This window comes from Pyrus communis, chromosome 1 (genome assembly GCF_963583255.1).
Source record: "Pyrus communis chromosome 1, drPyrComm1.1, whole genome shotgun sequence".
Lineage (NCBI taxonomy): Eukaryota > Viridiplantae > Streptophyta > Magnoliopsida > Rosales > Rosaceae > Pyrus > Pyrus communis.
This window is the reverse complement of record NC_084803.1, coordinates 40732165-40747627: the sequence shown is the minus strand read 5'-3', so window position 1 is coordinate 40747627 and position 15463 is coordinate 40732165. Positions and strand designations below refer to the sequence as shown.

General features: G+C 39.9%; 2 protein-coding genes and 1 pseudogene across 2 annotated transcripts; 1 reads left to right on the top strand and 2 right to left on the bottom strand.

Annotated features, from left to right (window-relative positions):
- Positions 1–283: 283 nt before the first annotated feature.
- LOC137712135 (pentatricopeptide repeat-containing protein At3g13880-like) lies at positions 284–2382 on the bottom strand (annotated as a pseudogene).
- A 5985-nt stretch (positions 2383–8367) lies between these two features.
- LOC137739853 (UDP-glycosyltransferase 88F3) lies at positions 8368–10140 on the top strand. The gene has a single exon (XM_068479580.1). The coding sequence runs from the start codon at positions 8478–8480 to the stop codon at positions 9921–9923; it is 1446 nt and encodes a 481-aa protein (XP_068335681.1). The 5' UTR covers positions 8368–8477; the 3' UTR covers positions 9924–10140.
- Positions 10141–10963: 823 nt separating this feature from the next.
- Positions 10964–14617, bottom strand: LOC137711675 (transcription factor bHLH80-like). The gene is made up of 5 exons (XM_068450939.1): positions 14076–14617; positions 13865–13957; positions 13644–13709; positions 11498–11566; positions 10964–11333 (listed from the first exon to the last, which is right to left on the bottom strand). The coding sequence occupies exons 1-5, from the start codon at positions 14484–14486 to the stop codon at positions 11286–11288; spliced, it is 687 nt and encodes a 228-aa protein (XP_068307040.1). The 5' UTR covers positions 14487–14617; the 3' UTR covers positions 10964–11285.
- Positions 14618–15463: the final 846 nt, after the last annotated feature.

Here is a 15463-nt window from a genome sequence, read left to right as displayed (position 1 = left end):
TTTTCTTTTTTAAGCAGAGTTCTTCCACCCTTTCTTCCCTTTATTACTTCTTAGATGGATTACCTACGCTATTGTTAATTTCAGTTCCATGCAACTTATCACCTCTTACTTTCCCAACCAAGTCCCAAATTCAGGAAAATTGAAAAAACTGAAGAGCAGAATATTAACCATTGGTGAATTGTGAACAAAAAACAAGGAGCGAGAAGCATAAGATGAAGTTTGTTTCACTTTCAAAAAGATTTGAACTAAAAGAAAGAACAAGAGATGTGTGAAGAAGGAAAATGGAGGGAAATTGTTTATGTTACTGTATTTGGTTCCTTGAAGAATACGTAGGGAAATTCTTACAAATATACATACTTTGTATCATATTTCACATATTTTTCCCAGAAACTTTGAGAAGGAAAATGGAGTTATTTAATCTTGTTTCCTTATCTTTATGATTTTTATTTCAAATCAAACAAAAGCAAAGAAATTTAAATTTTCAGTTTCTATAACCTATCGTAAACCTTCTTCTACAAGCCCTCCATGACTGCATGCAGTCAGAACTCCAAGGAAAGTGATGTGGTTGGGTGCAATTCCACAAGTCTTCATCAACTAAAAAAGATTCAAGGCTTCATTTGCACATCCATGTTGTGCTTTGCTACATATCATCACGGACCAGGAAACCACATCAGGATTCTCCATCTCTGTAAAGGCCAAATTAGCAGAATCAATGTCTCCAGATTTTGCATACATGCATATCTGTGAATTTTGAACAACAGTGAATTTCCCAAATCCAGCTTTTGCAGCATATCCTTGGATCTGCTCTCCAGATCTTGCTGCAGCCAAATCAGCACACGCACCCATCATGCTTGATATTATGAATTCATCAGGCTTCATTCCAGATTCCCAGAGTCTATAAAATAAATCAAATGCACTTTCAATTTCCCCATTTTGGATATAACCTGCAACCATGGATGTCCACGAGACAATATCTAGCCTAGGAGTTAAGTTAAAGCATCTCAATGCATAATCAGATAAACCTAAAGAAGAGTAGAAATCAATAAGCCAACTTCCAATGAATTCATCTCCCTGTAGGTCATACTTGTAGACTTGAGAGTGAACTTGTTTCCCGTACTCAAGAGCTTCAACCGATTTACAAGCTCTCAATATAATTGAGAAAGTAAACGTTGATGGCTTGATTCCTGGCCTTTGCATCTCTGATAGAAGATTGAACACTTCGTTTGCATGTCCATAAGAAAAGGTCTCTATTTGGAGGAACCCTGCAATCATGGCATTATACAAAACAACATTGCGGTAAGGCATGAATTTGAATATTTGTATCGCCTCACCTAAGCCACAAGTCTTTGCATACATATCAAGCAATGCCGTTCCTACTACAACATCCAAGTCCAACCCCAGTTTGACCGTGTATCCATGAAGTATTTTCCCAAATAGTCCTGAATTGTCAAGAGTTTTGCCACACGCCTTGAGGACACTCCCCAGTGTATAGGTAACCCACCCTGATGCATTTTCACTAGAGTGGTCAATGTTTCCTCGTTAGCACCAATTCGAGCATAGCAAGCAATCAAGGAATTCCATGAGACATGGTCCAAGTTATCCGAACTCTGAAACAAATTCCTAGCATGATCAACTGGGCCGCACTTGGAGTACATATCAATAAGAGAATTGGTCATAACAACTTCTGAGCCCGATCCATTGACGACTATCAATCCATGAACCAGCTTACCCAGCTCAAAATCAACGGTTTGACCACACACACTCAAAGCACCGGCATAAGTAAACCTATCAAGTTTTAAAACAGCCATTCTGGCTTCGTTAAAAACACCCATTGCCTTATCAAACAGACCCACCTCGTTATATCCAGAAATCAAGGAGTTGTACGAAATGAGATTCCGCCTGGGCATTCTGTCGAACAGGTGGCGTGCACCGTCGAATTCTCTGAGCCTCGAGTACATGGTGAGAAGATTGTTGAGCAAAAACATACATGGCTTAAAGGAGGTTTTGATGATGTGGGCGTGGGCAAGTTTGCCATGAAGACCCAGTTTTGGTAGCGTGTTGGACAAGTTTTGTGTAGGCAACATTGTCGAGAGAATAGTTGGGATGGTAAAGTTGAGAGCACTGCTGTGGAGCCGGTGCAGTTTGAGGCAACATACCGGGTTCTTTTACTTGGCCATTGGAAACCAGAGGGTCGAAAAATTGAATGGAAAGAGGACGCTCAGGTTTTAGGGGCCTTGATTTATGGAGCAACATGATTTAAGTCGACAGCGATTGCGATTCTACGACGACATGGCGACGGCCGTCGTCTTCTTTCCCGTGCTTTTCAATCAGCCGCTCCATAAAGCTATTGAAATTTAGCCTTCTCTTCTCGAGCCATGGTCCAAAGTCCAAACTCAAAAGGACTTCTTTTTAGCCCGCAAACGTGCGAACCGGCCTTAAGTGAGCTAAGGCCATCTCTAACTCTCTATCCATGTTATAATCTTGTAAGAAATTATTTTTTAATAAACAATGTTAGACTATATTTATATACCATTTCCAACCGAGTGCTCTAGATGGCAATAAACCAAAACATAGTCCATTTTGACACAAAACCCATCTCCAACTAGGACTATTTTTTAGCTCCCTCAATAATTTATTATTTTAAATTTGTTCTTTAATTTATTGGTTAATTGTATTATAGAATCTCAATAATTTTTCGAATATGATTTTGAATGACACGTGTCGCTAAATGTTGTTTAAGTTTTTTTTTCTTTTAAAAAGGGAGACAATTGGTGAAATGTTGTTTGAGTTTCGTGTTATTAAATATTTTAATTTTACTTACATGTTAACAACTTAGATATTAAAGATTACAACAAATTAGGAGTTGAAAGAGTGTGAAGAATTGAAATAAAATGTGGTAAGATAGTATTGAAAGGTGAAAAATAATATGAGACAATGTGTAGAAATAGCTTAGTTATTTAAAAATTTCATTCTAAAGTAAAAAAATAAAAATAAATTCAAAATCTAACGGCTAGTTGACGTCAACTAGCAAATGGCTGTGCAGATTAGGCCCCTCAAATCGGGTGGGTTGACTTCCTTTGGCTAGCTGGCAAATCTTGTGGCTATTTTATGGCCCAACCCTTGGTTGGAGACTAGTTTTGTGTCAAAACGGGGCTATATTTTGTCATATGGCCCTTTGACTAGGTCAGTTGGAGATGGCTTAAGGCTCAAAGGGTGCATTTGTTGCACCAAACTATCTCGAACTGGATTAGCTTCAGGGACTAAGTTGGACTGACTTAGAATAGACTAAGTTAGACTAAGTTAGTGAAGCGTTTGATGAAGTGTTGGACTAAATAGTAGAACATTAAAAAAGTAATTAATTTTTTCAAATCATAAAAAAAAGGGCTGTCAAATTATGTTCATCTTCCTACACCCTACTCCTCCATCACAACCAAGAACGCATCTTGCCACAAATTATGGGTGCTCCTGGAACATCGTAGCCCAACTCCTCTGTTAATTCCTAGAAATCCGACACAGTGCCCATGCCTGAATTGACTGACCTAGAGACTGAGGCGTAGTGATGTTAGGCTAATGTGCGTTAGTCACGTTTCATATATATATTTTTTATTGCGTCGAGTGTGTGAATTACACTCGTGAGTTAAGGCGCATCAGCCGACACGATTTCAGGAGTGGGGTTTGCGTGCAGGCGCACTAACGACTCCGAATTTTGGAGCGACGTGGCGTGACCTAAGGTGTTGGATTTCCACTGGCTGTAAAAAAAATTTGAAAATTCAACCCTAACAGCTAGGTGATGTATCACAATCTAGACCGTTAGAATTTCCGTACTTGAAAAAAATAAAAAAAATTGGAATTGTTACCGTTATATTACGTGTCACAATCTGAGCTGTTGGATTTCAATTTTTATTTTTTTTTATTTTTATTTTTTTGTAATAAAATGGTCCATATTAATTAAGTTAAAAAATATATTAAAAAATACAAAAAAATTATAATTTTTTCCTCTAAATACCTAACTATGCTCTTCCACCTTATACCACGATTCAATATTTTCAAGTACTTTCAACCAATCTTTCTCTCAAAGTTTTCATATTTGCAAAAAAATGACTAATAATGCAGGTTCAGATTGGTCAGTCATTTAAGATCTTATATTGTGTGATGCAGGGGTCGAGCCACTCATGTCCTGATTACGAGTAATGAGCAAAAGTTGTGAGAACTTTGGAAGACGGTTCGTGTGACAGCCCGTTCCGGATTTTCGAACCGTAGGGGGTGAAATGATGATTTTGCCCCTATTATTGTTGGTTTCGTTGTGTGGTTGTTTTGGGTTTTGTTTGGCTGGTTCTGGACCACACACACATTCCCACATCCCCTCACCCCTTTCCCTGTCCCGTACCCTGTCCTTTTCTCTCTCTCTCTCTCCCATTTCTATCCCCACATGTACGGACACAACCAAAACCATCCAAACCTTCACAAATCAAGGAAACAAATTACATATTCGTGCTCGTGAGGTCCTTGGGAGTTCAACCATACCCATTTCAGGTAAGGATACCTTCGTTTTCACGTCGAACTTGGGATACCCTGATTTGGTCATTGTTCATGCACACATTAATTCTTGTGTTTTTGGGAATTTCAAGCTTGTAGGAAGCTTGGTGAGGTCCTTAGGAGGCTCGGGGTGGTTCGTTTGAAGGTTTTGGACGTCGGGATCGTGAGTTACAAAGTTGGCCGGAGTTGGTGGTGTTTTCCTGGCGAGATTCCGTGTGTTTTAGTGCTTGAAAGTTGTATGGATTTGTTCCTCTTGTTGTAAGCTTCATTTTGGTACCAATTTTGTGAAATTTGGTTGAAAAACGAGTGAGATACAAGGTTTTAAAGTTTTCCTGGTTTTCCGGCGCCGGCGACGGCGCCGGAGCTTCGCCGAAGAAGATGACGGAATATTCCGTCAGTTTGGACGGAATATTCCTAACGGCGCTAACGGAATCCGTCAGAGTTAACGAAATATTCCTGACGGCGTTAACTGACGCCGTCAGTGTGCTAGGCACGTGCCTGCGCGTGGCCGGCGCGTGGGGACGCGTGCGGCGGTGGAAAATTTTTCTAAAAATATGGGGTTGTTCCTGAGGTTGAGTAAATCACGTTGGTGTATTCATACACCCCATTTGAGCATTGTATGAGAAGTTATTTCGTGATGTTGGTTATGTGTTTTAAAATTAACGTTTTTATAGTTGTTTCGCATATAGGTGAGACCTATCCCGAGGACGAGCGTGGTCACTCGAGGCAAAGGGGTTACGACCCTTCTACATACCAGTGAGTGGGCTTTTGGTTTTCCATAAATACCTGTATACTTATGCTTTTCCCAGAAAATGAATTGAAACGTTTATACGTTTTTATGCCATGCATTATGTTTGCCGTTTGTTTATGCATTGTTAGTAGCCTATATATATATATATATATATATGTTGGTGTTGCGGGCACACAGGTAAGTGCCAGGTGAGTATGGTTTATGCTTATATTCAGTAGTGGTTTGAGATGCATAGAGAGCTCATAACCTACACCCCCGGTGTTAGTGCTCCCGCCCAGAGTTGGGCACAGTCCTTCACGTGATGTTCACCTCCCGCACCACACGCTCATCTTGAATCCAAGTTAGGTGCACAGTCCTGTCGTACATACCACTTTAGATGGTTCCGACTCGTAGGTGACCCGCGATTATTCACCCAGCCTTCACGTGATCGTAGCACTTGAGCGTACTTATATTACACCCAGTCCTATCGTACAGACCACTTTAGGTGGTTCCGACTCGTGTGCAGATATAGTTAGTGAGATGGAGATTTGAGCTCTAGATTCAGCCGTACAGGTCACGTTAGGTGACTCCGGCTGACAGATTTCATGGCATTGATTTTGACATTTTCCTGAGCACTTGCATTTATTCGAGGCATTTGGCATGGCATATTTCTGAGCATGACTTATATATATATGTATATTCTACTTTTCTAGGAAGTATACAGGTTTTACGGCGAGGGGTTATAACTTGTTTATGAAATGGTTTTTGAAAAGCTTTGTTTTTGCCCACTCACACTTTTTGTTTTGCGCCCCTCCATGTTCTAGTTGGCTAGTACTTGTGGTGGCTTCCCAGAGGATTTCCCCGGCATATCTGACAGATCATCACCAGTGTAGGACCACCTTTGGGGTGTGTTTTTGTAGTGTTGTTTCTCCTGGACTGCATTAGGTCTTCGAGCTCTGAACTTTGTTTTTCACACTTACGCTTGCACATGTATGCTCTTACCTTGTGTAAAGCTGGTTTTTATTTATTCGTACTTTTATTAGCTTCCGCACTGTGCACATGGTTACGTCACTTCCACGTGACGGCCATCATGCTCTGATCTTGATCGGGGTGTGTCAGTTCGAGCCACTCCTATCCAAAATTATAATAAAATTATCTTATATTACTTTATAAAAAAATAATGTTTAAATACTGCCTGCGTTATTTAGTTTACAGGTTGAGATGCACTTTAACAACTAATGTTCACTAAAGAGAGTAATTGCCTTCCTCAATAACTTAGAGAGTAATAGCCCAGGGATATTTTAGGGGCGGAGTTACTGTTAGTAAAAAGATTAGATTGGAATAATTTAATAATTACTTTAAGGTATATTAAAAAATGAATATAAAAAAATTTGACCAACTGAAAATGTATGGGTTATGTAACTTATGTTTAGCTACGCTTTATATAATTTAATTTTGATCATACACTCAATATAATTCAAAAGTCACAATTTACTTTTTAAAGGTTAAAATTCGTTCGACTTTACTATGTTTTTATTTTTTATTTTGTCAAATAGTCGTTAAAGTAGCTGATGTGGATGGGTAAAAATGTAATAACATAGGTTTAATTTAGCTACGCCTCATAAAACTAGGTTTGATGGCACTTTATCTTCTAAAACTCGATTTAATCCTCACTCCTCTCTAGAAACTCGATTAGCTCTTATGTTTTCACATTTTTTGTTGGTAAATAGAACTTTCATTACAATAAAAATTAGCATAAGGCCCAAAAGGAACCCAATAAATAACAGCAAATAAAGTAAAAGGCCCAAGTAAAGTGAGAGTAAGAACCCAAGATACAACGGGAGACCCTCACAAACTTAGGCCCGTATGCTGCGATAACAAACAACAAAAAAACTCTAATCTCAAGCAACATAAACCAGACCGGAGTTGCTGCAACGTCTAATGGTGCGTTTGTTGCACCGAACTATCTCGGATTGGACTAGCTTCAGGGACTAAGCTGGATTGGCTTAGAATAGACTAAGTTGGACTAACTTAGTGAAACGTTTGGTGCAGTGTCGGACTAAGATGGGAGGATATAAAATCAACTAATTTTCGGACTTTCTGCAACCACAACTGGAATCAAACATGCATCCAGAACCCCAAACGTTCATCACAATAACAAAAAAATTTCCAACAAAAAAGGCAAAATCTTTGAACATTAGGGCTCGACCATTCGATTAGGGTCTAATAGGGATTGAGTGGGAATTCGAAGGATTATCTGATTTGGGGATTTAGGGTTTTTGGTGGTTGCTAGATCGTGAAGGGTAGGTGTGTTGAGAGAGAGGCGTTTCTGATTTATTGGATGCCGTCGTCATCGGGGTCGAAAATGGTTGAGGACGCTAGGAAGACGACGACATTGAGTAGCTTCGAAAGGCGAGGACGAGAACGCGAGAGAGAGACGCTCTTAGCAGGCCCATGAGTTTTGGGGGGTCTCGCTAAGACCATTTAGTGAGGCCTCCAATCCGGACGAGTGAAACTTAGTCCCACTTAAGTTAGTCCACACAAATAACAAACAAGGGATTGGACTAATTGTTAGTCCAGTGAGACCTAGTGAAGGGAAACAAACACACCCTAATAGTCCTAAATAAAAGTTGAGACAATCGTAATTAAACTAAGTGACAGCTGTATAAATTTAACAATTTTAATCCACAAATGTTTTGTTCAATTCATGACTAAAAAGAAAAATACGTGGCACATCTCTTGACCAATCGTAATACTATATTAGAAAACAAGATAACAAATAAAAATAAAAATAGAAAGACAAACAAATCATGGACGACGGAGTAGCGTGGCTATGATGCCTTCCTTGTAACTCCCTCTACTGTCCGGTTTTTCTTTTGTTGTGATGTTTGCTTGCCTCGCGGTAGGCTCTCCCTGTTTTGGCTTCTTAGCCCGGGTAATACAATTCCCAGTTTTCTACCAAAAAAAAAAAAAAAAAAAAAAAAAAACAAAAAACAAATCATGGTCAACTTCCTTGTCTTTTTTATTGACTTATTGTTTTCCTCCTAACAAGACTTATTGTTTTCCTCCCAACAAATTGGTTGGGGCGCACGGGCCATTCACCAACATTAATTCTCTTCAGTTGAATTTCTGTTCTCAAATCACTTCAAATTGCAGCACAAAACGCGACACAAACAAATCATAACTACCACCAGCAGTCGTAGCCGCCGCCATGGGAGACGCCATTGTGCTGTACGCAGCTCCGGGGATGGGGCACATCGTCTCCATGGTGGAGCTGGGCAAGCTCATCGTCCACCGCTACGGCCCCCACAAATTATCCATCACCATTCTCTACACCTGCGGCAGCGTTGTCGACACCACTAGCATCCCCGCCTACATCCGCCGCATCTCCCATTCCCACCCTTCCATTTCCTTCCGCCAATTCCCTCGCGTCACCAATAAAATTACCCCAAACATAAGCGGCGCCGCAATCATGTTCGACTTTATCCGCCAGAACGATCCCCACGTCCGCCGTGCCCTCCAAGAAATCTCTAAATCCGCCGCCGTTCGCGCTTTCGTCATCGACCTCTTCTGCACCTCCGCTCTTCCCATCGGGAAGGAATTCAACATCCCAACATACTACTTCCACACTTCTGGTGCCGCAGTTCTTGCTGCTTTTTTGTATTTTCCCAAGATCGATGAGCAAACCACCGACAGTTTCAAAGACCTCCGCGACACCGTTTTCGAATTCCCCGGATGGAAGTCCCCTCTGAAGGCTATACACATGGTCGAACCGGTGCTCGACCGGAACGACCCTGCTTATTCGGACATGATCTATTTCTGCTCACATCTTCCCAAATCCAACGGAATCGTCGTCAACACGTTCGAAGAGCTCGAGCCACCTACTATCCTCCAGGCGATTGCTGGAGGCCTGTGTGTTCCTGATGGGCCAACTCCGCCTGTGTACTACGTTGGTCCATTGATTGACGAAGAGAAAGAATTGAGTAACGATGCAGCTGCGGCCGAGGAGGAGGACTGCTTGTCATGGCTCGATAAGCAGCCAAGTCGAAGCGTGCTGTTTCTCTGTTTCGGAAGCAGGGGATCCTTCCCGGCTGTTCAACTGAAGGAGATAGCGAACGGCTTGGAGGCGAGCGGGCAGAGGTTCATGTGGGTGGTGAAGAAGCCGCCGCTTGAAGAGAAAACAAAGCAGGTCCATGGAGTTGACGACTTTGATTTGGAGGCTGTGTTGCCAGAAGGGTTCTTGGAGAGGACGGCAGACAGGGGGATGGTAATGAAGTCATGGGCGCCGCAGGTGGTGGTGTTGAAGAAGGAATCAGTTGGTGGGTTCGTGACACATTGCGGATGGAACTCGGTACTGGAAGCAGTGGTTGCGGGGGTGCCGATGATTGCTTGGCCGCTTTACGCGGAGCAGCATATGAACAGGAATGTTCTGGTGACGGACATGGAAATGGCGATCGGGGTGGAGCAGAGAGATGAGGAAGATGGGTTCGTGAACGCGGAAGAAGTGGAGAGGAGAGTGAGGGAGTTGATGGAGTCGGAAGGAGGAAGATTGCTTCGAGAGAGGTGCAAGAAAATGGGGGAGATGGCTTTGGCTGCTTTGGGAGAGACTGGTTCGTCCACCAGAAACTTGGTCAACTTTGTTAGTAGCATTACATAACTGTGCAAGTTTTGGGTTCGCATTTTCGCATTTGGATTTCGAGACGAGTTGCGCAAGGGCAAACACTCTTAACCAACTCCGCAAGTCTAATTCAAAATTTTAGTTTTATATACTTACGGCTTGTAACAAATGAATGCATATGAAGTTTTCTTTTCTTACTGAAATGAGGATCGCCATGTGCATTTGTTCCGCATCCTTCCCGCAACTCATCATATATTCCTTATTCATCTCTCATTCTCCCTCGTATTTGTTTTTCATATCTAACCAAAATATAAAAACTAAAAACTAAGTAGTTATCGAATAGACCGTACATTTCTTACTCTATATGGGTTTTTATTCCAAACTTTGTGCAATTTGCTGAAATTATCAGAAATCATCTAATTATGGTAACAAATTTCTGTTCATGTACGAGCCAACAGCTAGCGTATGCTCTCTTCTGTACATCAAGCTCCAAAAGACTAAACTGCCGTTAGACCTCCTAAACTATTACTCTAGCTGAAACTGACCCTTAAAACTAATTTTTTTGGTAAAATAACTCCCTGAGCTATATGAAATTAGCCAATTTTAATGCCTCACCATTAGATTCGATGAAATTCATCCTCTTTGCCGTCAAATCCTAGCACCCGATTCCCACTTGAGGGTTAAAGTCATGCCAGTATTTGATGGCAAAGTTGATGAAATTTCATTGAATATGATAGGGGGGGGGGGGGGGGGTTAATTGGCTGATTTCAAATAATTCATACAGTTGATTGCACTTAGTGGAATAAGGCTTCGTTGTGGTATTTAAAACAATCATCAGCCATGTGCAGGTTGATAGTCTCTCACCTGAATCCTCCTTTATTCCGATGACAACATACACATCGAATCTCAATATCACTATGCTACAAGGTAACTGAATATAATTACCGCTCCGAGAATTTCACAAGCGATTTACTAATTATATAGCTCCATCACGGAACAGAAAACTTTATGAATATAAACATTTAGATACACGAAAGTAAACATTACAGATGCATACATGAAGCGTGTTAAGAACAAAATAAAATAAAAAATCTTGCCATTCTAATGTACAACTACAATAATAATCTGTTTCCTTGGAAGCGACAACCAAAATCATACTGATTGAACTTTTCCAAGTGGAAGCAGCTAAGCGCGGAATCATGGAATCTAGGTATGGCACTCTTACATCTATATATTGCAGAAGAATGCAACATAGAAAATGGTGTATCTCGAATTACTAGGTAAGTCTCTTAGGAATCGTTATCAACAGGCCACCAGCATGATGAACCTTGGCTGAAATTAATATATCTAGTAATTACACTAAACAGTAGGACAGTAAGAGGCATTTCGGGTACCTTCTGATCATTCCTTAGCTATGCATTTGCACCTGCGTTGATCCTCCAAAAGTTCCTGGCATGTTTCGAATTTTTTAGTATGCAACTTCCCTTCAATTACCTCAATTACACCGCAGACAGACATAACATCTTATTCAAAAGATGGAGCAAGAAAGGAAAAGCTAATGTAAATTTTTTCCGTTCAAATCTTTCCCAATTGTCTCCTCAGAGGAATAATACCTGAATCTGCTTCTGAAGAAACTTCACATACTCCACTGCCTCGTCTAACATATCGGCAGTATTAGTTTGCTGCAAGGAAAATCAACAGAAGCACCCCATCAAACAATTGTAAGCTATTGTCCGCTTAGTTTCATAAACACATGATAAATTTTGACAAAATTCACATACACAATTTTCAGATTTTGAAGTTATTCAAAATATCTTCTTGTTTCTATTCTTTGTGCAAAGTTTTAAGATAGTTCTACAAATTCTAGGGTATGGGATTCTAAAGACACAGAGTTTTATACAGAAATGTTTTTTGGTCACCTGGTCAATAAGGAATGCATGGTCATTCTCCCTTGAATTTGATATCAAGGGTTGGATATGCCTTTAACGTTCTAATCTCAACCCTTGATATCTAATCAAGGGCGAGTGACCATGCATCCTTGGTCACCAGGCGACCAAGAGAATGGGACTCAAGTTTAATATGTAGAAACTATAATCTCAATAAATTGTAAAAATTCAAGGGTGAATTACCATGCATTCCTTATTGGTCACCTGGTGAAATTTTATTTATGAAAAGTAAAAATTTCATCACACACGATAATCTCAATAAATTGCAGAAACTATTTAGAAACCGACGCCCACTATAATGCCAAACAACACACTCGTCCCCACAAAAAGGATACCTCCTCTCCTCGTACTCCTTCAAAATCCTTGCATTCCTTTATACAAAAATGTTCAAAATGCATCAGCTCCATCATATTTGCACCTTTTCTGCTCCACTGAAGGCACAACCTCTCTCGTTTATAAAGTATGCATGACTAGGGAATCAATCATAAAAGTCAACCTTGCCTCCCTAAATAACTTTCTCCATAATCAAGTGAGACCAACGGCCCAAATAACACTATGTTCACCAACTTATACATATTCTTTTCAATAATCTCTCTGCTAATGGCTCCACCCGCAGGCCGCAACCATGCAACTTATTCCCTCACATAACATTTGTCCCATACAATGAAAAATGCTCAAGTGCTACTCTCTTAAAGGATTTCATTCTCTCAAATTCTTCAATACGAGATTCAAGTGATTCAGTTTGAAGCAATAAAAGCATTGATATCACATCAGCATTATAGCAATGATTACCGTGTGTAGAGAAACTCTATCTAAATAGCTCCCAAGCCAAAGAGTACTTGCAACCTCTATCTGGAAAAATGTTTTACTGTACTTTTGTCATATTATTGTAATTTTCTTGACTGACTTTTTCTTATCTAAAGGAGATTGTCCTTGTCAGTAAAATTAAGTCCTAACTTGTTACCCTATGTTGATGGCAAGAAGCATAATTACATATCATTTTTCAGAGCGCCAAAAAAGTTTTTAACCTTATAGATTTAAATTTTCTAAGCTTTAATCACGAATCACGCTTCCTGATTTTTAAGTATGCCATTATCTTTGACCATATATTTAATATTCTGATCATACAGAAGCTCCAAACATATCTCACTAGCTGGAAGCCGAATTTAACCCCCAGGATGACAAAATAAGAACAGTGCTAATTTGAAATACAATGGGTGCTTACAGTTTACTGCAGATCATGATAACTTTGCATCTCAATAAAAAACTAAGAAGTTGCAAAATACGAAAGTACACAAGAAGTCTTTTAAATGCTTATTAACCATTAAATTTGATGCAGAACCCTTCATAAACCGATGACCTATCACGGGGATTATTTTTTTGTAGAAACCACACATACTTGAAAAGTGTTGTACCCACCAACCTTGGTTTTCATCTTCTACATTGATGTACTTTTCAAACAAGCATCCTTTACCCACCAACCTTGGTTTTCATCTTCTACATTGATGTAATTTTCAAACAAGCATCCACGACGCTTAAAGGAAAGTTGATGCAACTTAGTCGTGTTACGGATTCTAAAAATTTGTCTTAAACTAGATAGTTATTGCCCAGATTAAACATATATAAAGGTTTATTATATAGTAATGAATGCATCAATCATATACTTTACCGGCGCCCTAAGACTTGTTTCAAGTATGTCTGCATTGCAGAACTAGAAGAACCAAAATGTGCAGAAAACCGGCGCGCCCTAACGACACTAAAAACGAAAAAAGGAAACTGAAAAGGAGGAATCTTGGAGGGTGTATGTATGTACCTTATCCATGTTGGGCACCAGCTCTTGTAGCTTCCTTATGCGGTCACTGATCCTAGTCCTCCGGACCTATAATATTACGAATTAACCCACAAAATTAAGTTTGAAATCTTTACTAATTAATATAAATAAATTCCTACAACTTTCAAAATTCTGGAGAAATATATACAATTAGTGTGTAGTTAACGAGTGATTAAGTTACGCTAATGGAAATAATTACAAACCCTTTCAGCAATGCTCCTGGGATGTGTAGCACAACCACGCTTGGCCCTCACCCTGCAACTCACCGAATCCTCCAACCCACCTTCCTCCACTTTCTGCCATTTCACAAATTAACCCAGATTACCAAATTTTAATTTTGATTAATTAATGAATTAAACCAGATTAACAAATTAATAACCAAACACTATATTAAATAAAAAATAAAAAACTGACCACATGTGAGTCGGAGGAAAACTGGTGCTGCTCCCGAACCCTCTTATTAGCAGAGGAAGAAGAGCTGTTTGGGGACAACGACGACGACGACGCAAGGTCGAGGTGGCCCGGAATTCCAAACCCCGAGAAATATCCCCCCGACCCGCCACCGCCGACATTAAAATCAGCGGGTGAGCTATGCTGACGACTAAGATACCCATCTGCAGCCTCATACAACGCTGGATCCACCGTCGTACAAGGTGTGTTGTCAGCAAGAAGCTCAGTCAAGCACTGGGTGGGCTTCAGTGGGTCCTCTTCGTCCTCTTCAAGCAGCGCTTCTAACCATGTGGCTGGGGCGGAGCTGAACCGCCCGAGTCCGCCTCCTCCTCGACTCACTTCGCCGCCACTGCTTCCGCCGGCTGCCCGTTGCATCTGCTTTGGACTCACACTCACACTCAACTCAAACTCAGCTCTTTGCTTTGCTTAACTGCTATTAAAATAATACCAAAAGTGAATTATTTTCTATTTTTGTTTCTGTCCGTTCTTCTTTTTCTCTCTGAGCTTTTGATAGTTTTCAATATTTGGAGAATGAAAAAAAGGAAAAAGGAAAAAGGAAAAAGATGGAGACAGTCATGAGGGTCTCTCTTCAACGTTGCATCAAATCAAGAAAAGGAAACAGTCGAGAACAACGTATACGACACGAACACATTATTGTGTTTTGTGCTAATAAAATAAATATGTTTTAATAATATACTACATCACCTGTGATAAAATTTTAATTTTTTTTTATAGTATCAGAACTAAATTGTTATAAGTGTGAAGCTTAACGCTTACACATGTTTCATGTCAATCCATTTGTATTGTTCATGTGTTAAATTTGAAAGCTCATCATATATAAAAGACCGTGTTGAGAATAAATCAGCGCATTGATAGTTTCAATATTAAAGGAAAGAGGAAAAAGATGGAGACAGCACTTGAGGGAGTGAGCGACTCAGACCATCACTAACTTATTGCTTTATTACTTTTGTTTTCTTCTCACTTCAACTTTGCACCACATCAAGAAAATGAAACCAATTTAACGATTTATGCGGCATGAACACATTGTTATGTTTTGTGCTAATAAAATAAAGATATTTTAATAACATAGTACATAATGTGTGATAGATTAACAACTTTTTAATAGTATCAGAACCAAGTTATCCCAAGTGTGAAGCCTAAGGCTCACACTTGCTCCACGTCAATCCGTTTGTGTTGTCCACATGTTAGGCTTGAAAGTTTGTCATACGTGAGAGAGCATGTTGCGAATAAATCTTCGCATTGATGAGAAGATGAATCTTACATGTGCTTATAAATAAGTTATGCTACTTATACTATCAATTGATTTATGGTGGAATCTCAATTTGCTTCAG